At 34.4% G+C, this 23,747-nt stretch overlaps 3 protein-coding genes across 4 annotated transcripts; 2 read left to right on the forward strand and 1 right to left on the reverse strand.

The window, feature by feature from the left end:
• Window positions 1–539: 539 nt before the first annotated feature.
• On the forward strand, window positions 540–1,843 carry LOC140965153 (calcium uniporter protein 2, mitochondrial-like). The gene is made up of 2 exons (XM_073425234.1): window positions 540–1,228; window positions 1,400–1,843. The coding sequence occupies exons 1-2, from the start codon at window positions 653–655 to the stop codon at window positions 1,817–1,819; spliced, it is 996 nt and encodes a 331-aa protein (XP_073281335.1). The 5' UTR covers window positions 540–652; the 3' UTR covers window positions 1,820–1,843.
• Window positions 1,844–7,843: 6,000 nt separating this feature from the next.
• LOC140964138 (GDSL esterase/lipase At1g54790-like) lies at window positions 7,844–9,587 on the forward strand. The gene is made up of 5 exons (XM_073423676.1): window positions 7,844–8,104; window positions 8,205–8,405; window positions 8,485–8,651; window positions 8,830–9,100; window positions 9,179–9,587. Exons 1-5 carry the CDS (start codon window positions 7,873–7,875, stop codon window positions 9,445–9,447), a joined length of 1,140 nt encoding a protein of 379 aa, XP_073279777.1. The 5' UTR covers window positions 7,844–7,872; the 3' UTR covers window positions 9,448–9,587.
• A 2,489-nt stretch (window positions 9,588–12,076) lies between these two features.
• On the reverse strand, window positions 12,077–16,353 carry LOC140964137 (protein DA1-related 1-like). 2 transcript variants are annotated; one of them, XM_073423675.1, is made up of 13 exons: window positions 16,125–16,353; window positions 15,765–15,918; window positions 15,135–15,292; window positions 14,934–15,021; window positions 14,443–14,683; window positions 13,926–14,046; window positions 13,729–13,812; window positions 13,487–13,606; window positions 13,044–13,256; window positions 12,885–12,947; window positions 12,684–12,799; window positions 12,542–12,600; window positions 12,077–12,449 (listed from the first exon to the last, which is right to left on the reverse strand). In XM_073423675.1, exons 3-13 carry the CDS (start codon window positions 15,243–15,245, stop codon window positions 12,100–12,102), a joined length of 1,566 nt encoding a protein of 521 aa, XP_073279776.1. In that variant the 5' UTR covers window positions 15,246–15,292; window positions 15,765–15,918; window positions 16,125–16,353; the 3' UTR covers window positions 12,077–12,099. The 2 variants fall into 2 exon arrangements, with proteins under 2 accessions (XP_073279776.1, XP_073279775.1); XM_073423674.1 differs by lacking the exon at window positions 16,125–16,353 and having other exon boundaries at window positions 15,765–16,108.
• Between the last annotated feature and the right edge of the window lie 7,394 nt (window positions 16,354–23,747).

Consider the following 23,747-nt stretch of genomic DNA (forward strand, 5'->3'; position numbering starts at 1 on the left):
ATTGTTAAAGTGATTTAATAGATCTTTTCCTTTACAGGTGTTTAGAATTACTTTTTAGTTCATAAAAAAATTTATATACTTTTATCTTAACAAATTAAAATTTTTGGTACTATTTTCAACGGATAATATAGAATGTCGATAATAGATAACTACTTTTATAAAGTATATATTAAATTTTTTTTGGTGGCAGACATTTAATATAGACAAAAACTTGTGTGATACGGTCTCACGGGTCGTATTTGTGAGACGGATCTCTTATTTGGATCATCCATGAAAAAGTATTACTTTTTATGCTAAGAGTATTACTTTTTATTGTGAATATGGGTAGAGTTGACCCGTCTCACATATTAAGATCCGTGAGATGGTCTCACGTTATACTCCCTCTTTGATATATTATGTAATCCACTGACAATATAATGATGCATTGAATGCATGCATTAAAATCAACCGGGCCGCCGCGTAATTCACCGGATAAAAAAAAAAACTTTAAATATACAGAGGTGGCTCTCCATTGTTGAAGCAATTAATTGAGACGCAATTCACCATCACATATATATCAACCTAACTATCTATCTCTCAACAAATCTGCAAAATCTCGTGGGATTGTTAATCATTTTCTGAATAAAATAAATAAATAATTCAGTGTTCATCAATGTCGCTTAGCAGAAAATTAGTTCAAAGTCAGTTAAACGTATCAAGAATCAGCAGCCGTGTTTTAACAAGCTGCTGTGTTTTCCCATCATGCATGGTGGCGGAAAAGGCGTCTTTTAATCGTAAGCAGATGCCAGAGAAAGCCCAGAAGGCCTCTCTCGACCCCGGAGATGATGGTATATCTAGGCGATACCTCCACCAACTCAGGGTGGCGACCGACCCAGAACACCGGTTTCATCCCCAAGGAGAAAAGATGCTGGACAATATTCGAGAGATGGACATTCCAGGACAAAGGGTCCGGTATGATGGGTTATGGCGGCGGCCGACGCAAGTGTCGCCCCAGGGGAGACTTACAGCGGCGGATGTAAGGAAGAATATTCTTCGAATTTCACAGCTTGAAATGGTGAAATCGAGGCTGAGGAAGATTGAGAAAGGTCGTGTTTCTCACATGGAGTTCTTGCAGATCTGTGTAAATGAATGCTCGAATGTTGATCAAGGGTTGGAGTTCGCAAAAAAGCTTGATGAATCAGGGAGTGTTATTATTATTGGGAACACAGTATTCCTCGGGCCTGAACAGGTTGGGATCATGCTTTTCTTATTTCATTACATAAATCTAGTTTATTGTTTTAGACTAATTTGCGTTATATCCCTTAAAAAAACTGTCCAAGATGCATCAAATTAAATAATATAACATGTTAGAAAGATGCGACTAAAATTTGAAACGACTACCCGGTATTTGAAATTACAGCTTGTAAAAGCAATCCAGGGCCTTGTCCATCTGCCCTCAGCTGACAAGTGCTGTGCTGATTCAAGAACGAAAGAACTCCAAAAAATGGAGAAACAGAAGGCAGCCATAGACAAGAATGCAGAATCACGGGTTCGTAACGAGCTGTGGTGCGGATTAGGTTATCTAATTATCCAAACAGCGGTTTTCATGAGGTTAACATTCTGGGATCTTACATGGGATGTAATGGAACCTATCTGTTTCTATGTAGCATCCGTTGACGCCATCGGTGGCTATGCGTTCTTCCTAAGAACGTCCAAAGAGCCTTCGTTCGAAGGGTTCTTCCAGAGCCGGTTTAGAACGAAACAGAAACGGTTGATGCAGGTTCAGAATTTTGATGTGGAGAGGTACAATGATCTGAAGAAAGGGTTCTTTTCTTATTAACTCATTGCCACCGCCTCGAGTGATCATTTTGACAACTATCTTTCCAAAATTGAAATTTGATAACATAAAATTGTAAAATGACAAAATTACAAAATTAAAAATATAATTTTCTCGTTTTTTTTATTTTACCATTATTTAATAAATATTTTAATTCTATATAAACTATTAGTGCAAGTAGCTAGTATATTTTATAGTAGGGGTGTGTTTGTGTGTAAAGCTTTCACAATCCCTTCGATTTTCAAGTTTCTATTATTATCTATAAAAATATTTAAGTAAAATTATGACTTTATCGTCACTCTCAAATATATATTACATATTCTGTTTCCATGATAAGAATGCCACTTCTTATTTTAAGAAATTTGAAAGAGTCAGTTATTGTTCGATTAAAGGCAGCATTTTGAACTAAACTATAATATGATCCAAATATCATGTTGAATTGTTTTTTTTTTATTATTATTTACTACATGAAAGTATAGTTAATAGTGGATCAAACTGAAAATATGATGGCACAAATTCGTTGACCTCATATTTAAAAATTATTTGGTTAAGCATCGTGGATAAAAGGATAAATTCAAGATACTTCAGACAGCCAATAATTTTTATGTATTCCATATGTATTTTCCTTATCTTCATTATTAATATATTATTATAAAGTTATATACATACACACACATATTGTCAAATTCGGACAATATATATCCATCAGTTTAAATTATGGAAATAAAAATAAATATATAACACAATTAAAGAATATTTTAGGAAAAATTATACTTTTGGTCTTGTAATTCGTATTTTTTATTTTATTTAAAATAGTGAATTTGTATTTCTAGTCTTGTGACTTGCATATTTTTTCATTTTTTGTCATGTTACATTAAATTTTCATTTTTAGTCGTACAGCTTGGAATTTTTTTCCCATTTTTGGTTCTTTAACTCGTATGTTTTTTTTTCGTTTTTTACTGGAAAACAAGACTAGGGTAAAAAAGACAAAATTATATTTTAAAAAAACATACAATACATGACTAAAAATAAAAATTTATCATAACAGAACCAAAAATAAGAAAAAAATGTGCAAGTTACATGACTAAAAATTCAAATTCATTATTAATACGACTAAAAGTGAAACTAATGAAAATTACAGGACTAAAAATATAATTTTTTTCATTAATTTATGGTATTAGGTATTGGAGTTTCTCTAAATGATGAATATTAATTTAATTTTTGGAAAAAGTACTATTTTTAATAATTTTGTTCGAAAAGTATATCGGAAACTGAAAGCTTAGATTTTTAAGTTCGGCCCATATTAAGGCCCACGAAATGCAGGAAACTGGCCCAGAAATATTATAAAAGATAGGGGTGTTCAAATTTCGGTTAAAACCGAAAAAATCGGCCGAACCGTAAAATTCGGTTTTTTTGGTTCGGTTTTTTCGGTTATTTGACCGGTTACGGTTTCTATATTACGCATTTTCAGTTTTCCGATTCGGTTTTCGGTTTTTTTTTTAAAAAAAACCGAAATAACCGAAAAACCGAATATATGAGAATTATTTGTTTTTTTTATTATATTGTACTCCAAACAAAATTAAAAATAAAACTTAAAAATAAGTAAATAAATAATAAATTAATTTATTTAGGTTTTGACATTCAAAATTTCAGCCGCACACCTTTGTTGAATTGTTGTGCTTGTGCCTTGCTTCACACATTCCCTTTTGCAATCAACCAACAACACAATTCTAAATTGGAGAACAAGAAACTTGTGTTGCTTTGGTAGTTCTCTGCTCTCTAATCTATATATTGTGCATGGTATTTGTTTATGATAAAATTATTTTCTTAATTTCTTTTACCGTGTGGATTGAGTGATTATTGGTTTTTGTAAGATAATTAAACAAATTTGATTGTGGTTTTTTATTATATTTTTTTAAAATTTATAACGTACAACTTCATTTATAACTAAATTTATTATACAAACCGTAATAACCGACCGTAATAACCAAACCGCAATACAAAAAAACCAAACCGGACCGAATTAAAATGGTTTGGTTTAGGATTAGACATTCGAAAAACCGTAAAACCGAACCGAAGTTTATTAAAACCGAACCAAACCGACCGTTGCACACCCCTAATAAAAGAAACAAAGTCTCATTAATTGTAAATACAATAATAAAATGGGCTTTATATAATAACACTCGGTCAAACAATTTTGGGTTGGGCCTTATGAGGAGTACCCGTAATCACTAATTTAATACAAAGTGATATTCAAATTGAATCAAGCTGCGTTTTATATCGTGAAATTCATTGTCGTATCTAAAAGATGAGTATCACCTCATTTGTAGATATGAAGGTGTGCATAGTAGATGGACAATCTATCAAAACCAATATATATATACACATACAAATTCTCGAACTTCTTCGGGATGATTAATTAAAATGAACCTCCACATTAAAGAAAAAAGGCTAACATCTATATGTAGTAGCTATAAGCATGCATAACCTATAAATTGCTATAATTTTTGTATTTTCTGTATTCTAAATAAAAAACAAGAGTTTGTATTACACGACTTCCAGAGGTATAAACAAATCGAGCTAAAAGTAAAGACAAATTGACGAAGATGAATAAAGTAAAGATCATATTAATCAGTCAACACAGAAAAATGATATGTCGGCAAAATGAATGGAAGTTCATCTGTTTTCTTATACTTATTTCTTGCTGAACATTCTCTTCAGTATTTTTCACAAGTCCTAAACGAATACAAAATTGAGGTCATCAAAACTGAATGGGATCGAACAAGTGATCCTCCAATGTTCACCTCCTTTTTAAAGGATATCCCCTTACTCGGACCCAAATATTTGTTCATATCTTCTTCACCATCATCATCACCGCCCATTTGTTTTCCTTGATTTTTTCCTGTAGAATGAAAATCAGACAGCAAAACCATAAAAACATTAAGGTTCAAATTTAACACAAAGCCCCAAGTTTCATTGAAAAAGAGAGATTCTTTTATTCAACCTCAAAGTTCATCGACAATAACCAACCCATAAACCTCTTTCATAACCTCATGTAAGAATACCACAATGCATGCATACAAAAGAAAATCAAACATGACTAACCAACAGTCTCGATCAAACGAAGGATTGTTAAAACTCAAACGAAGCTGTCGCCTCTACAACTTTCCTCGTCACCGCATCGTAAACCTATTTTGCTGCTCTGCTGCGGTCACAAAATTACTTATTTTGTAAAAATTGAATTGTCAAACCGATCAAGAATTTTTAAAGAAACGGTAAATGATGATACCCCTGTAAGAGCCCGGGTCATGAATGACCCGGGATATCAGATGGATTCCCAAATCAAGGTCAATCTGCATGATGGATTCTTCTGAAGCCGGGCAGGTGCAAACCCGGGCTCTACTGCCCGGGCAACCAGACGCCCGGACTTTTATATAAGTTCCCGGTAGGCATTCTAACCGGGCCACCTCGATATGAGCACCGCACTCGAGTACACTAGCAGAATTGGATGTGGGCGACCGTCCTATCTCTGACAATAATCCAAGTGGTTGACAAAGTCAGACAGGCGGGATGTGACTAGTGTATGATTTGACATGTCAGAATGTAGCCGCCCTACTATAATTAGTAGGTAGCACGCAGACCGAGGTAATCAATGCATCCCCTATTATAAATACCAAGTTATCTCTTTGCATTGGAGATTCATTCATTTTATTGTCTACACTCTTACACCAATATCACAACCATCACTTGGTTACATTGGTCTTTTGTTGAGTCATTCACTGACTTAAGCATCGGAGTGGCCACGCCGGCCTCCCCTCCGGCGCCCATTCACGAGTTCATCTCCCTGTGTGCAGGTTACAGCTGGAGCCATATTACAGAGATATATCTTCATCACAGATATATTCTCTCTTGCTCTTATTTCCTTCATTATCTTGATAGCAGATCCGTTGGAGCTCCTTACCCAGCTCGTCCATTTCACACGGATCGCATCATTGGCGCCGTCTGTGGGAATTTGAGCTCAAGACGTAGATATGGTTTCCATTCAAAAATAAGCCCAACTCTGCTTGGCAAACATACAAGCCCGACCAGTTCGGTATTCAGATCTTATCTGTGGATTTCATATGGGCTCAAAGCTCAGCAGCTATCTCGGATTGGCATGAAGGGCATTTGTTATGCGCTCAGTAGCATACAACTATATTGTTCACTTAATTTAGCTCAACCAGAGAAGTTTCTCTATACCGAGAATGAATTCAAATTCAGTATTTCCAGGTTAGTGATTTGGTTTTTAATAAAATTAATATAGCAGGAGAACCAAAAATCTTTTAAAGCCCGGGAGACACGAGGCCCCGGTACATTATCTTAAGCCCGGGAGATTTGAGGCCCCGGCACCATATATTGAAAGTCCGGGAGACATGAGGCCCCGGCACATTATCTAAAGTCCGGGAGACACGAGGCCCCGGCATATTATCTTAAGTCCGGGAGACATGAGGCCCCGGCACATTATCTTAAGTCCGGGAGACATGAGGCCCCGGCACATTATCTTATTTCCGGGACATGTTCCCCTGCCCAAGGCTCCGCACCTTGGTTATTTATACGCCCAGGATTCTCAAACCTGGCTCGGGGCTCCGCACCTCGACCATTCCCAAGTCCCGGGACATGTTCCCCGGCCCAAAGCTCCGCACCTTGGTTATTTATAAGCCCAGGCTTCTCAAACCTGGCTCGGAGCTCCGCACCTCCACCTTACCCAAGTCCCGGGACATGTTCCCCGGCCCAAAGCTCCGCACCTTGGTTATTTATAAGCCCAGGGTTCTCAAACCTAGCCCAGGGCTCCGCAACTCGACTATTTCGAGCCCGGGAGACACGAGGCCCCGACATCTTATCTCAAGTCCATGAGACACGAGACTCCGGCTCCTCATCCCATCTCTGGGAGACATGAAGCCCCCGATGCTTTTATAAAACAGATTGATCATCTCTTTGGGAATCCAAGCATGACTAATCGGGACAGCGAGTATGACTCTAGCCCGACTATTTAAGGGATGTGTGATGATACCCCTGTAAGAGCCCGGGTCATGAATGACCCGGGATATCAGATGGATTCCCAAATCAAGGTCAATTTGCATGATGGATTCTTCTGAAGCAGGGCAGGTGCAAACCCGGGCTCTACTCCCCGGGCAACCAGACGCCCGGACTCTTATATAAGTTCCCGGTAGGCATTCTAACCGGGCCACCTCGATATAAGCACCGCACTCGAGTACACTAGCAGAATTGGATGTGGGCGACCGTCCTATCTCTGACAATAATCCAAGTGGTTGACAAATTCAGACAGGTGGGATGTGACTAGTGTATGATTTGACATGTCAGAATGTAGCCGCCCTACTATAATTAGTAGGTAGCACGCAGACCGAGGTAATCAATGCATCCCCTACTATAAATACCAGGTTATCTCTTTGCATTGGAGATTCATTCATTTTATTGTCTACACTCTTACACCAACATCACAACCATCACTTGGTTACATTGGTCTTTTGTTGAGTCATTCACTGACTTAAGCATCGGAGTGGCCACGCCGGACTCCCCTCCGGCGCCCATTCACGAGTTCATCTCCTTGTGTGCATGTTACAGCTGGAGCTATAATACAGAGATATATCTTCATCACAGATATACTCTCCCTTGCTCTTATTTCCTTCATTATCTTGATAGCAGATCCGTTGGAGCTCCTTACCCAGCTCGTCCATTTCACACGGATCGCATCAGTAAACATAATAAGTTTAAATCCATCGAAAAATCATAAGTTAAACGTAGACACTAACCTCAGAAGTTTAAAAATCAATAATTAAAGAAACGATTTGATATTAGATTAGCCTTAACATGTTGAATGATCTTTCGTTAGCTGACATAGTGAAAATTTGACTAAAGAAGCGTGGATAATGAGGTCAAATAATTGTGCTTTAGGAATTTTGCAAATTAGAAAGGGTAACTTTGCGTGCACACTAAAAAAGCCAACAAACGTCTTGTTAAAAGGACATGAGATCTGCCTTTTGTTTCAGACATGAAACATGGCTTCAAACATCTGCCAAAGTCTCATCTTTCTGTTGCTAATATGCCTCCCTTCAGCCAAATCCATAGATTTCAACTATCCAGCAGTTTTCAATTTTGGAGATTCCAATTCCGACACTGGAGGACTCGTTGCTGGCCTTGGTGAGAGCCTTGATCCGCCAAATGGCCAGACTTACTTCAAAAAACCATCTGGGAGGTTCTGCGATGGCCGTCTGATCATCGATTTTCTGAGTATTGAAAAGCAAATAATGCACATTTTTACCTATTTTTCTCTCATTTTTTTTCCTTGATAAACATAGCTTGTATGTATGTTTTTATACAATGTTGACAGTGGATGCCATGGACTTGCCATTTCTAAATTCATATTTGGATGCAATTGGCGCGCCCAGTTTCAGAACCGGATGTAACTTTGCAGCAGCAGGCTCGACTGTACTTCCGGCCACTGCATCATCCGTTAGCCCATTTTCATTTGGAATTCAAGTGGCTCAGTTTTTCAGATTCAAGGCAAAAGTTCAAGATCTACAGGCTAAACGTACATGCATCCGTGTTCATACATGTAGGTTTTTCAACTTAGATCATGAGATAAGCCTTAACATAACCAATTCTTGCAGCAAGGAAATTTGACAAATACATTCCAGCGCAAGATTCAATTCAGAAAGCACTCTACATGTTTGACATAGGCCAGAATGATTTAGCTGGTGCCTTCTATTCTAAGACATTGGATCAAATTATTGCTTCAATTCCCACGATTTTAGCGCAATTTGAAGATGGTATTGAGGTTAGTAATAGAAAGTTTACATATGATGTCATCTACCTAATATGTCATCTACCTAATCGCCTGAAAACCAGAAGATATACTCATCTTTTACAAAATCATGTTTTCCATACAAATGATCTTCTAGACTGAAGAAAAACTTGAATATTTTCATATCCATTCTATTTTTCTGTCCCTACAGAAATTATACGAACAAGGGGAGAGAAATTTTTGGATCCATAATACAGGTCCCCTAGGTTGCTTGCCTCAAAATATTGCAAAATTTGGCACTGATACATCTAGGCTGGATGAGCTAGGGTGTGTCAGCTCTCACAACCAAGCTTCCAGACTTCTCAACCTGCAACTTCATGCTCTCTGTAAAAAGTTACAATCCCAATATCCCGATTCAAATCTCACATTTGTAGATATTTTCACAATCAAATCCAATCTTATAGCAAACTATTCCCGTTACGGTTAGCATTCACAAATAATCTCTCTTATTATGTAAACACACATTTATGAAAAAAAATTGATTACATATCAATTTACAGGCTTTGAGCAGCCATTAATGGCATGCTGTGGATATGGAGGTCCTCCATTGAATTACGACAATCGCATCTCCTGTGGTCAAACTAAACTCTTGAACGGAAGTTCGGTAACAGCCAAAGGTTGCAGTGACAGTACAGAATATGTGAACTGGGATGGTATTCATTACACTGAGGCCGCAAATCAGTATGTGGCGTCACAGATTCTGACGGGAAAATACTCGGATCCCTCATTTGCTGATAAGATGCCTTTTCTTCTAAAACTAAAATTTTAAGGACTCGTCATTATTTTATACTTATGTTTGTTCATACATTCAATATAATATTCAGTTATCGGATTTGATTTAAGAACTGGTCTTACTTTGTAGTACTACAAATTTATCATCTAATTAAAGCTTGCTGATGATTTTCTATTGTTTAGAAAATTATGATGAATGGCAATCGTTACTGGCATATTATGAACAAACAACGCTAAAATGTGATATTCCAAAGAAGAATGAGGAAGCTGGAAACAGAACTACAGAAGTTCAAACTTCACAGCATAAAATTTTATGTACGGGCTTTGGTTTGGTTCTTCTGATCAACAAAACTATTGAAGTTTGTGTTCGTACACATACATTGAAAAGAGCACGCATTGCAATCTCCGGCATCTGGAAATCCCATCACCTGCAGCAACTGACTTTGGCACCACCAAATAATGCTTCATTCTACTTTTCCTCTACTACTAGGACTGAAATTTTTTTCCAGAATTGTCATCAGAAAATGCCACAATATTTGAAGAATGAGCAGGTTCTGTCAAATATTTGGAGCCAATTTCTTAAAAATAAAAAAGGGAATGTTCGAACTACGAAGAGTACAAAGAAATGGATTAAAACTTGAACACATGATAAGAAAGCAGAAAAACGAAGTTAGGAAAAAGTACTCCTTAGATATAAATTGAAAATTATATGATAACTGGAACTCTATACTGTGGGATCAAGAATAGAATCACCAAAAGCCTGGATAAATTCAGGGACACCATTAACAGTTGACTAGCAACAAAGCACAACAATGCCTTTGTTATTGCCTTTCTCAACAATCGGATACCAGCGTTTCAATACTTGGTCAGTGTACTCGAATACACTAGCTTTGCTCTTTAACAAAAGAACATGAACAAGTCAGGAAATCATTAGCAGCTAAGGATCTTTCCCACCTTAATAACACAAACACACACAACCTGCATTATTTGCTCTATTAATAGGCTCCATTTTTGTTCCTTTCCATTGTCACTCCAACTAACAACTATATGATCCTAACTTTACAGTTTGCCTGGACCAAATCCAACGAAATATTCACCACATTCTTTTACAATCAGGGTGGAGTAACTAAATCCAGTTCAGTCCTCGGGGAGTGTAACCTGCGTAGCTTTTCAGACAACCAATGGAAATCATCCCTCATATGAATGAATTTACATTTTACCACTAGATATTTAAAACAATAAATTTGGTCCTCGAAACAATTTGTATCGATGCGGATAAATTCAATAATTCATTGGTCAAAGTCGGATAAGATTCCATTTTTTCATGTTGTCTGGCATGTGGATAAATTAAGTACACAGTTCTAAATCACGTCACTGGAGTATTTAACTTTTAAACCGATGCTTCCACTTGAGTAACACAAATAAACCAAAACAACGATTATTTGTCTTACAGTTGACAATGTTAATGTGGTAACCTTTTGTGGATTCCAAATCCAACATCAGTCTCTTCTAATCCAATTTCTTAACACAGCGAAGCACGCTAGGACCAACAACTCTGTTGGCGTGCCACTCACAACATCAAATTCCGAAGTCAATGCAGAGTCAGCTAAAACAAGGCAGTTAAAGTTGACGTCTAAAGAAATGGAGCTTGCTGCTAGTCCCTGGTGCACACTGGGGAAAAAAGTAGATTGTTTGATGGATTGCGAATTTCTTTCATTGAGCGAGCAGCAAAAGGGCTTGAGCCCAGAAGTTAATTTCGGTTGGTTTGAAGGAAAAAGAGGAGTCTTGAAAAGTGGGCAGAAGGAATGATTAGAGACAGTGGTTTCTATGGGAGATTATCAGAATTTGGTAGTTAAAATGTGTTAGGTTCTCATTTTTTCTATTGGTTTTGGGTTCTTGGCTGGATTTTAGAGGACAATGTTATCAATTGAGGTATAAACGCCGTCAGTTGTGACTCATCAAAAGACAATTTTGGGCAGGCGATTTCTTTTCTTCTGACTTTGCTTGTTCTTGGATTGGTTAAGATTGCTCGAGACTCAGGTTTTCGAATTTCGCGCCGGTTTATTGCGAAAAATTATTCTTTTCCCTGAACTTCAAACTGAATGATGAACAACCTCGCTCAACTCAATATTTATTTGAGTGAGAACTGGAAAATCTAATTTCCAGTTTGTCATATAGACCAAAAATCAAGCGGAAACAGGTTTCTGCCATTGATGGAAGAGATATAAGAGCTTAGATCAAACTTCTTATAGAACGTGTCTCGTAGCGAACATCATCTTGGTTATATTATTGATCAAAGTGAAATTGCTTGAGGCTAGTTGAAAAACTGGGACGCGCCATATGCACGATTCAGGTAACATAGTTCCACCATTTATGATCAATTTTCTGTAATAGAACAAAATATATTGCGTGCAATGAAACTTGCAAAGACAATATCTTTTCATTCTCAGCGGAAACTTCAAATTTAAATAAATAAATATCGTGAAAAACAAGCATATATTTATTCATCATAAACAATTTTTTTCATCAGATCATGAACAATTTTTTCTGCGTGTAAACATGTAATTTTGATACAAAACGTGTGAGGTCTGTATTGACGCAACTTATTTTTATCATTAGTCGCAACTTTCTTCACTTTCTTAAATTTTAATATTTGATCCTATGAAGCTGATACTAAAACCCCAGCAAACTAACATGGAAAACTTCCTGTGAGCTTAATATGATCGAGAGTCCTCTTTAGATCAAACTCGAGCACAGACTTGTTGCCTTGCCTGAAACCATCTCCATATGCAACTGAAGTGTCTGATTCAATCTGGTGCTTGAAAAATTCACCAAGTTTTTTCTCGAATTCGGATCGTTTACCCTTCTTCGAAGAGCTAGATGATGACGACGGAGAGGAGGAAGAGGAGGAAGCGGCTGATGAAGATGAAATGGAAGCCATATCACTACCAGAACCAGCAACAATTTCTGAATCCAACCACATATGGGCTAGCACTTGGCAGATACCTTCTTCCACATCCGGACTTAGATTTGGATAACCTGAACGGAAAATTAGTTCAAGTTTTAAGTTTGACCCGGTGATTCAAGCTGAATGCCAGAGAAATGGTGGAATCAAGAAGAAAACAAAACACCTTTAAGTCGCAGCCATGCGTGCATCATCTCGTGGGCAATAATTGATCCGGTCAATAACCTGGATTAACTGAATCTTTTAACTATTCCTTGAATTCAAACCACCAAGAATAGGCATGTGGAACCTAAGGAGATATATCTTACCGAGGAAGGCCATATAAGATGAGAATTGCTGTCACTTCACAGCGACGAACAAGCCTATAAGGCTCGGTGAACATGTCTATTATTTGATGGCCACCTATTCTCGGTTGCCTCAAAATCTGAAATTATAGTAAACTATCATCATAAATTTAATCTCATTAATTAGTCATACTTAGGATGAATGATCTTCAAAGATGTTCGTACTGTGCTAATGGTTTGTTCTTCCGACAAGCAAAGACCTCTTGTCTCAGGCATGTGGTGATGACCCTGGCAGCACAACAAATTTTAAAGAAACTCAGCAAATCTTCGTAAGAAGTGTTAAGCTGTATCAATTCTTCAGTATCCATAAAGCAAAAAACCTACATTTTTCTCTCCTTCCATGGCTTCATTTAGTGCCTGTCTCTCAACCAAGAGTAAAGGAATTTGCTGCTCCACCTTCATATTTAAACCTTCATAAAATTCTTGTATTTCAAGGTAAAGTGGTTGGCACTCATGGGTATCCATCATCGAAGAGTCCAAACACTCCAGACAGAGCTTCCTTCCATCGTCAAGAATCAAATATCTGGCATCTCCCGGCTGTATAGAGAGAGTTTTGCATCGATCGAGACATCGAGTATATTAAGAATGAGCATGATCGTAGCCAATTTCATGTCGAATTCACAAATATCATAGCCCATATTATGTTGAGATTATGAAGATCGCATCCCATCGAAGTTTCTTCTTCTTTCATGTTTTCACGGTAATGTGTTGCACCTTACCTCAATTCTTTTTTTTTATATGTAAATACAATTTTACAGACACCTTACCTCCATTCTTTCGCAGCTGCAACAGCGAGGTGTTCCATCATTCTCATGTGAAGGGCAATACTTCTGATGCCAGAAAGGATGAGCTCTATACTCAATAAGACCAGCCACGTTTGTTGGGATCTGTATCAGAAATGAAATAATTTATATGATACACGAAGAGGATTCACAATGAGCTTAGCGTGCTTGAAAAATTGTTAATATGTATATTGAACTCTCATCAAACTAAAGGTTAAGACACTCACAAATTTTTTGCAAACATCACACTTGGGGTGATGCAGGTCCTTGTAGCAGGATTTATGGTAAGGATGATTGCTAAACATTGAAAACTGAAACAGATTTTACTTCAGAGTTCAAAGACATAAAAGCAACATCAAAAGGAACATCTAGTTATGATCTCAAAACCAATATCAGAAGACTCAATTAAGAATTAGTTCAACACCTCGTAATCGGATATTGGCTGATTACAAGCATGGCAACAAAAACAATCAGGATGCCAAACAGCCCCCATGCAACTCAAATATCTTCCATGGCCAATTTCACTGTTACAACCAGCACAGATTCTACCAACACAAACTGTCAGTTCCAGATGTCATTGGAATCAACTATTTTACAGGAGGGAAATTGCAGCATGGAAATGCAATTTTCTTGAACTTGTTTAGTTACTTGCATTTTTATTCCTTCACTTATCGATCTACTTATAATTTGACTTAGGGCACCAATAGAAGGCCAAAAATAATTTTCTACGGAACTTTTATGTACGATATTTCTAAGCTGGGGTTTGACTCCCTTACCCACAAAAACAAGTCTCGTCCATTCCCTACTTCACCCCATCCACTCTCACACCCCGCTGATTTTGTGGATCTGCCCTTGGTTTGACTAATGGATATATAATCTCATTGAGTAAATACAAATCTTAAAGAGAGGCATGAAAACTGGACCACAAGGAGAGTGGTTACCTGTATCCTGGAAGATAGTGGAATGGATTAGGTGGAAAGAAACTTCCATAATCATATCGTGGTGATCGAGGTGGAAGTAGCCGAGGAGGTGATCGAGGTGGAAGCAGCTGAGGAGGTGGTTGAGGTGGAGATGATCGAGGAGGTGATGCAAGTGGAGGTGATTGAGGAGGCGATTCTGCATTCAAACTTTCTTGAAGAGCCCTAGCAAGCTGTTCATCTTCTTCCAAATGAGACTCGCTATCTATTAAGCAGAACATTAAAAATAGCAAGTTACCAAAATTGCAAGCATCGAAAACCTTCCAGAGCTTGGGCAACATTCTTCGCACCAAAAAACATTAGAATGTTATACATCCTAGAGCTAATAAAAAAGATTGAGTATTACGTACAGACACCACCAAACAAAAGATGGTGACCACAACGTACTAAAAATCATCCCCAACAGGTAGTAAATTCATAGTTACACATTTAGTAGCTTCTTGATCTTGACTTACCTATTACTTTTTTCCCTTTTTCATCCTCAGCAATAGAAAGGGCAATTGCTCGATCAATTTCTTCCTTGTCAAAATCTGACCAACTTTCCTATATATAATAAGATTAGAAATAACACTCGACATCATCAGATACTGAAAATATCTCATACAACGCAGAAGAGATCAAAACAGTAAAGCTCATAAACTAGCAGAAAAAATCACCGTTGAAGTAGGAGGTCCTTCCCAAATTGTATCATCTCCATATTTCCCTCGATCTTGCCCTCTCGATATATTGTGGCTGGAACCTCTGAAAATCTTGGTTAGCCACCCCATAATGCAAATTCCTAACAAACTCTGGGATGGCACTTATATCCACCGGACTATGAACGGCGAAAAAAAAAAAAAGAGCCAAAATTTAATTTTGTTTTTTCCAAAATAAGGGAAATTAATATGACGCTTTTCAGTCAATATCTCAAAAACCAAGGTTCAAATTCAAAGATGTTAGAAAGTAACAAGTGATCTTAATAAGCCAATGATTCTGCAGTAGGAATCCCAATTCAAATAAAACTAACCAATCTTAATCTCATCCATCAAGAAAGTTAATCCTCCAACAAATTTCATGGCTGTTCAATGATACAGAAACACTAGACTATAAGTTAAGGGAAGGTTCTTGTCTCTTTTGAACATAGCTACTTCGATCATCCAATTATGAAGATTTATTCTTCAAATAATACTGGAAGGTTCTTTTAGATTGTTGGGTAAGGGAAGTTTTTTGTCCACAATACCAAGAACAAAAATAGGGAAAACAACAGAATAAAGTAAATGAAATTAAATCGTGCCAGAAGATTTTACCTCAAACAATTGAAGAATCTGTAGAATTTCAAGGAATCCGATCAACCCAATATCAGATAAAGAATCCATTCACCGACTGAAACCATAGTCACCACTAATAACTAGAGTGGTGACACCAAAGACATCCCATTTCCCCACATCTCTCTCTACACACCTAACAAATCAACCCACATAAGAACAATAAAGCGATACATAAACAGATCCAATCACTCTGTGCTCATTGCTCAGTTGACTCAACCAAGAACAAAAAGTTCTTCCTGGTTTAAAATAAAGAACAAAAGTGGAAAAGTCCTACTTCTATTCTACGCAAACACAAGCCAAAAGATGTAAAGAGGCATATGATGCAAGGATTACAAATACCTTCTGTAAAAAATTTGGAGATAATCCAAATGGGGATTCAGTTTCAAGATTTTGTGCATTTGTCTGACGTGGGGTCTTTTGCTTGTAGACCCTTCTCTCCCACCATTAGTACGCTAAATGCCAAGACCCATAACTGTTAACCTTTTCATTAGACAAAGCGTTGGACCTTGCCCACATTCACATCTCCTTTTTTTCTTGAATGGATGAATGAGTGAAACGAAATCTAACCAAGTAATTGATTCTTTAAAGCAAAGATTGAAGGTTCTGAATTTTGATTTTATAAGTTTTAATTTTTTTTCTGTTCAGAAAGCTCGGAATTTTAAGATTGCGTTAAGAAAGTTTCAAAAAAAAAGATTGCGTTAAGAAATATTTCGAAGTTATTGTCGAGACAACACGAATTAAATCCAAATAATTATATCTTTTTAATTTAATTTGATATTATTTTCTCGCTCATTTTTTCCCCTTTGTCCATATATTAGGAGGATATTTTAAAAAAATAATTATAAGGAACAAACAAATTATTTCATATTAATTTTGAGAAAATAATATTTACTTATGTGTAAGGTCATGCAACATTTTGTCATTAAATTATATTTAATTTGATATTGATGTAGATGATCATCAGAAGCGAGATATTTAAAATTTTAAAATACAATATATTTGATTCAAATATTATATAACAATATAGAATTTAGGGAATTAATTGATAATGTTTAATTTTATTTTGGAGGTAAATAATCAAACATTCCATTTAAAGTAATGATTCTGATGAAATTTATACTGATTAATTTTTTGAGTGAACGAACATAATTCTTCAATTATTATAAACATAACAGAATAAATATTAACATAAAGTTTCTTTGTTAGGAAATAATCCCTTGAACAAGAGAAGTTCATAGGATAGCCATATTATAGTATTTTTCAATGCAATAAAGTTACCAAACTCGAGAAGAATAGGATCGTGGTATCGTGATATAAAAAATATTTTAAAATAAAATGTTGAAATATGCCGTAATTATATTCATACTCCCTGATTAAAATCATATATGGTATTCATTAAAATATAAGTTGAATTGCAAAAAAAAAAAAAAAATTAAAAATTCATGTCTTCACCTCTAATTTGAGGAGAAATTTGTTACAATTGGATGTCAATTTTAAAACATAATTCAAAGATAAATTATGACTAGTAAGAGTCCTTTCAGCCATTTTTCTAACTTAAAGCAATTGTGCAATTAACCAAATATAAATTATATGTGCATTAGGAGTATTGTTCAATAAAATATAGAATAAATCCCACATACAATTTAATTTAATAAAACCATTTTGTAGTTAGAATAGATAGTCGGCAAAAGATGAATGATGGGAAAAAATTAATAATTTAATTATTGATCGGTGGCCCACAAATTAATGCACGAATGACGACAATTACTTTTCATCTATATTATTAATCATAATTAAATATTTCTTTGAAAATTAATTAATTAATTAACACCAGCATGAAAGCGAGTAATTATTTCTATAGGCAGGCTTTTAAACACCAGTTTATATTAAAATCAAAGCTCTCCTTTTTGTACCAATATGGGCTCGAAAAAGTCCCGACTCTCTCTTCCAAAATGGACAACAAATTCCAAACATAGCTGGCCCAAATTTTATGGATCATAATTCAAACCCGGATTATAGTGAAATGTGATGGCTGATGGGGCAGAAAAATCCTTATGGTTGTACAATTGAGGCAAACTAATTTATTTATTTGATTAAATGCCATGCAAATAAAACTTTATCATTACAAACCTGAGTTTCTATATGATTGAAGTATTTAACGCGATCGTTTGACATACCTGTCTCGATGACCATAGTGTTCTGTCCCAGTCTGTGGACCCAAAAATTTATCGGTAGCACTTGGACCACCGCTCCCATGTGGCCGGCCGAGCCACCTCAAGGACCACCGCAGTTTGGGGATCATATCTTCCACCTATCAATTATTTCATGTCATTGTCTTGATGGCCCCATTCCCCAAAGTTAGCCAAAGCCCATATTTCTTTACGGTAGATGCCTTCTTTCTGTTCTCCCTCTCTCTCACTTGTGCTCTTGTGTTTGTTTGTTCCCATGTTATCCCTTTTTATTTTCTTAACATTCTTAATGACGCTCGTGCGTTGTAAATATTCACAATCGTCAACAGTAGTGCATTCAAAACCAATTTTCAACCATTGGGATTGTGTAACTAACAATAATTAATATTGTCCCATGAAAACACGTTGTTTAAACGACTTGATTTGAATTATCATATTATCATTAGTTATAAATTTTGGTAGTACACTAAATCTTACATATATCAAACCAAAACGTGGCATGTGTGATATACAATCAAAATTATTGCAGGGCATGATCATATACAAGCACTATCACGTTGAGGTCATAATAACGATAACAAATTCATAATTTTCAAAGTTATTGAATATCGCGAAATTTAGTAGTAAAAGGATACAATTGGTAAATGAGGAGGAGAAAAAAGTGGGGTACTCATACCATGAGAATGTTGGTCAGTCGCTTAAATGTAAGCCATCAGAAAAGAAAGTGACCCCGAATCGACAAGGAGGACATACTGTTTGGTTCCCAATAAACAGCCCACCGTTTTGAAATTTAGGCAATGCCATTGCGTTGCTTTTCTTGGCTTTTGTGTCCAATTTAAATGTTGTTTCCGTAAAAAAAAAAAAAAAAAAAAAAATTCCTCGAAAAAATATATACAGCTTGTCGATGGGTAGATCGATAATTTTTGTAGAGAAGATGAATGACTTTGAATCAATTAAACTGAATATTATTTTGGTCATTTTTTATTCTCCAAATTAGACGAACTAAAAAATCAATAAAAGATTTCGTCGAGGTGAAAGAGTTATCTTGCAAGAATTCGTATTTGATACGTTGGGATTTTTTTTTCAAAAAAAATTACAATTTATTATTAAAAATTTATAATGTTATTTGTTTATAATAAAATATATTATAGCCGTGTATGATCAATTAGGGAGGGAGTAGATCTATTGTTAGACGGTCTCACAAATTTTTATATATGAGACGGGTCAATTCTATTCATATTCACAATAAAAAATAATACTTTTTCATGGATGACCCAAATAAGAGATTCGTCTCACAAAATACAACCGTGAGATCGTCTCACACAAGTTTTTGTCTTAGTGAAGATAAAAAAATCGATTGACTTATAGCGCAAAAGGGAAGTCTTAAAAGCAAAATTTATCACGGTTCGTGAAATTAAGGTCCCCAAGTGGTGTTGTGGTCACAGAATAATAAAGTTAGGTTATGTGAATTATCTGCCTAAAAGTTGGAAGAAAAGCGAGCATCGAGGGGAAAATAATAATATAATTAATGTCAAAAGGGCAAAGATCGAAAATATACAAAACATTCATTTTAGTCATGCATGTATTGGTGTGTGACATTTTTAGTTCCGTATATTTCGTTGAATTAATTATAGTCCTTCTTTCCAACATAATGTTACTGAATAACCAATTGTATTGTTAAAATTTTGTAATTAAGTACCTGGTTAAAAAAATTGTTCGAGATATGAATTAACTTGTATTTTACAACATAATTATAAATTTTAACTAAAATATTAATCATTTATCTGCATGTTTTTGCCTAATATGACTAAAATTAATCACCAGACATAGTTAAATAAATCCAATTGATTAAACGAAACAAATAAGACTAAAATATCGCACATCAATATATACATTACTAAAACTGACAATTTATAAGGGCTCATAACCTAAACAAAAACAAAAACAAAAACAAAAACAGATATCAAAGGAAAATATTTGTTCTGCCCTAAAAATGGGGTAACGTTGATGGGGAAGTGGTTGTGCTTTGTTTTTTTTACTTGGATGGGGGCTTCAGTGTGTTTTCGCTTTTGCTTTGTATCATAACATTTCCTTTTCCATTCTCAATTGGGAAAAACATATAATAACTATTCCCATGCAAATTAATTAACGTTGACGCTTCCTCGTACATATATATTAGATAACCCTTGTTAACCATTCTTTCTCTTTCACTGCTGCTGCTGCTGCATCGATCTTACCATTTCAATCACAACATATATGTTTTTTTTTCTTTTCCTTCAAATAAAGTAGAGACCCCCTAAAGTGATGTCAATTTTATCAATACTTTTCCACATTAAACAGTGGTTGGCTGTGGTTTATTTTACAGACGACGAGAAAGCGATAGAGGATATATAAGGAATTCTAGATATTCTATGCTAGCTGTTTGTAATGATTATGTATATAATTTGAAACCTTAATTTACCTTTCATAAATAATTAATGAATTAACATGGATGCATAATATTCATATGTAAAATCACAATACAAAAAATATAATAGGAAAAACCTTTGCAATTTTAATCATCAAATTAACTGAAATAATTTTATTCGTATGACTTTTGAGAAAATAACCTATATTCATTCGAGAGTGATACGATTTGAGAAATCACTACAAATATGAGGCACATGTGGAGCCAACTCTAGCAAAGAGCAATAAATAAAAATCTAAAAGGATACGATATGAATCATAATATANTATAAGAGAGACAGAGCTACTCGATGCAACCACCATTACTGTAATTAGTTCGACAAAATAAAATTAAACAAGTTGCATGTGATTTCATATATTCTGAAAAATAAATCGTCACAAAAATTATATATATAGCATTTGATATTAGTTCTTGAACGATCAATTGCGTTTCAATCTGGAGAGGTCGTGGAGATGAGATTCACTCAGTATTAAATCAAAAATTATGTATCCATAAACAACGAAAGATAACGACTCAGAGTTCTATCAACGTAACAAAAATAATAAGAATTTGTGTATATACGGGCAGTTATCAACTATGGATCCCTATACGTAACGTTAGCTTTCTGTCAACAGCTATAGAGGCGAGGGACCAATCGTTTTTTCTTTTCTATGAAAAAAACGTAAGTTTCATCGCCCAAATTCATTTAATAGCCATGTCTGGCCTTGACTTGTCCCCACAACTACATATCATGGATCTTCCCTTGACAGATCCAAGACCATGCAAATAATTCAGTATGTTTATAAAATAAAATTTATCATTTTAGTAAAAAATATTGCTGTACAATTTTACTATTTTTTAATCGTTTAGATGTGTGTGTTTACAAAGACTAATAGCACCGAACCTCCTTTCCACACTCTTTAGTGGCATAAAACCCCGTAAACAAAATTGATAAGCTAGCTATATATTAAACCCTCCAATTTTTTTAAAAATAGCTTAGATACTGTTGTGTGGAAAATTCTCATATTTTTTACAAAAATCCCTCAAGCTCTTTAATAAAATATTTATTGACAAGTTCCTTTCTCAGTTTAGAAGAGTTTGTTTATTGGCATATAAAAACCCAAGCTTTTTATTGGCATACATTTTAAATGGTCCCATCGAAAATACTCATCTGTATATCTAAACATGTTAGACATCAACAAAAATAGTCGATAATTTATAATTTTGCTGAATACGTAACACAATTACCAATATTACATTCTATTATTTTGAATTTTATTGTTTTTCGAAAGTATATGCTTAAATACAGCCGTACAATTAAACTGTGCTTGCTAATATTGTAATGTGTCAACAAGTCAGCTAAAGAGGTATAACAAAAACTCTTATGACACTATTTCACGAGTCAATTTTATGGAACAAATCTATAAGACAACCCGACTTATAAAAACTATTATTTTTTTTACGTAAAGTATTATTTTCACTACAAGTATAGACCAAGTCAATCTATTTCACGGATTTAGATTCATGATATCGTCTCACATAAAATTTACTAAAAGGCATATGACGATTAATTATTGCGGTAAGGTATTATAAATATATGAGTTTGAATTGTGAGCTTACTATTTTACCCTTTCACTTACTATTTTATCCTTGCATTTATTTTACAATTTTTATATTCATGAGGTTCTTTAAGTCATTTTCTATGTTAGTTTAATATGATCATTAATAGTGTACTTAATTCAATCAAAATAGTTATTAATTTGATTTTACTTTAAGTTTAATTTAATTACATCTTACATATTTAAAAAAAAATTGATATTACTTACATCTATTTTACTATTATAAATATATTATTTTCATTATTAAACTTACTATTTTACCATTTTGTTTGTTTTATAATTTGTCACGTTCATTAGTTTCTTTAATGGTGGTTATGTTGTATGGATGTCATATAAAATATCAATATTTCTCAAAGAATAAAATCGTTTTTCAAAAAGAAAAAAATCTTCATCCAGAAAAAGAAATACATGAAAAACAAAGTGTACACAATTCTCGCTCTATTTATAAAGCTTTGTGGACAGAATATATCGACTTTGTGAATTTTTAGTAAATTGAGACAATACGTCAGTTTCACTTTATTTTCTCTAATATTATCTCAATATATTCCAATGTGGCTAATAGGTTGTTTTTGTCTCTTTTTTAGTCAAAGTGACTAATAAGCTAATTAATGAGATATAATATGGTAGCATTGCAAACTTAGCCAAATAGTGAAATACAAATACAATTCTACAATATTTCATCAAATTAATCTTGACTATCATAAAATGCTCATGAAATCTAAACAATTGTATTATTATATGAGATATTGAATAAAACAAATACTTTTATCTACACTTGAATGATATCTCATATGCATATCTTAATTACATTATTCGTGCCACTTCTCAAAACTATTTTATCCTTGCATTTATTTTACAATTTTTATATTCATGATGTTTTTTAAGTCATTTTCTATGTTAGTTTAATATGATAATTAATAGTGTACTTAATCTAATATCTATCTAATACTATTATAAATATATGAGTTTGAATTGTGAGCTTACTATTTTATCTTTTCACTTACTATTTTACCCTTTAATTTATTTTACAATTTGTATATTCAAGATATTCTTTAAGTCATTTTCTATGTTAGTTTAATATGATCATTAATAGTGTACTTAATTCAATCAAAATAGTTATTAATTTGATTTTATTTTAAGTTTAATTTAATTACATGTTACATATTTAAAAAAAATTAATATTACTTACATCTATTTTACTATTATAAATATATGATTTTCATTATTAAACTTACTATTTTACCATTTTGTTTGTTTTATAATTTGTCACGTTCATTAGTTTCTTTAATGTTGATTATGTTATGAATTTTTAGTAAATTGAGACAATAAGTCAGTTTCACTTTATTTCTTCTAATATTATCTCGATATATTCCAATGTGGCTAAGAGGTTGTTTTTGTCTCTTTTTTAGTCAAAGTGGTTAATAAGCTAATTTATGAGATATAAATAGTGAAATACAAATACAATTCTACAATATTTCATCAAATTAATCTTGACTATCGTAAAATGCTCATGAAATCTAAACAGTTGTATTATTATATGAGATATTGAATAAAACAAATACTTTTATCTACACTTGAATAATATCTCATATGCATATCTTAATTACATTATTAGTGCCACTTCTCAAAATTTTTTAAAATACAATATATCAATTTTGTGAATTTTTAGTAAATTGAGACAATAAGTCAGTTTCACTTTATTTCCTCT

This window comes from Primulina huaijiensis, chromosome 18 (assembly GCF_012295235.1).
Source record: "Primulina huaijiensis isolate GDHJ02 chromosome 18, ASM1229523v2, whole genome shotgun sequence".
Classification (NCBI taxonomy): domain Eukaryota; kingdom Viridiplantae; phylum Streptophyta; class Magnoliopsida; order Lamiales; family Gesneriaceae; genus Primulina; species Primulina huaijiensis.

Coding starts and splice junctions, on each gene's coding strand:
- LOC140965153 (XM_073425234.1), top strand. CDS start 653: ATGTCGCTTAGCAGAAAATTAGTTCAAAGTCAGTTAAACGTATCAAGA. Junction 1,229..1,399: donor TATTCCTCGGGCCTGAACAG/GTTGGGATCATG, acceptor TTGAAATTACAG/CTTGTAAAAGCAATCCAGGG.
- LOC140964138 (XM_073423676.1), top strand. CDS start 7,873: ATGGCTTCAAACATCTGCCAAAGTCTCATCTTTCTGTTGCTAATATGC. Junction 8,105..8,204: donor TCTGATCATCGATTTTCTGA/GTATTGAAAAGC, acceptor CAATGTTGACAG/TGGATGCCATGGACTTGCCA. Junction 9,101..9,178: donor AGCAAACTATTCCCGTTACG/GTTAGCATTCAC, acceptor ATCAATTTACAG/GCTTTGAGCAGCCATTAATG.
- LOC140964137 (XM_073423675.1), bottom strand. CDS start 15,245: ATGGGGTGGCTAACCAAGATTTTCAGAGGTTCCAGCCACAATATATCG. Junction 13,607..13,728: donor GTGATGTTTGCAAAAAATTT/GTGAGTGTCTTA, acceptor TTTCTGATACAG/ATCCCAACAAACGTGGCTGG. Junction 12,601..12,683: donor ATCTTATATGGCCTTCCTCG/GTAAGATATATC, acceptor CAGTTAATCCAG/GTTATTGACCGGATCAATTA.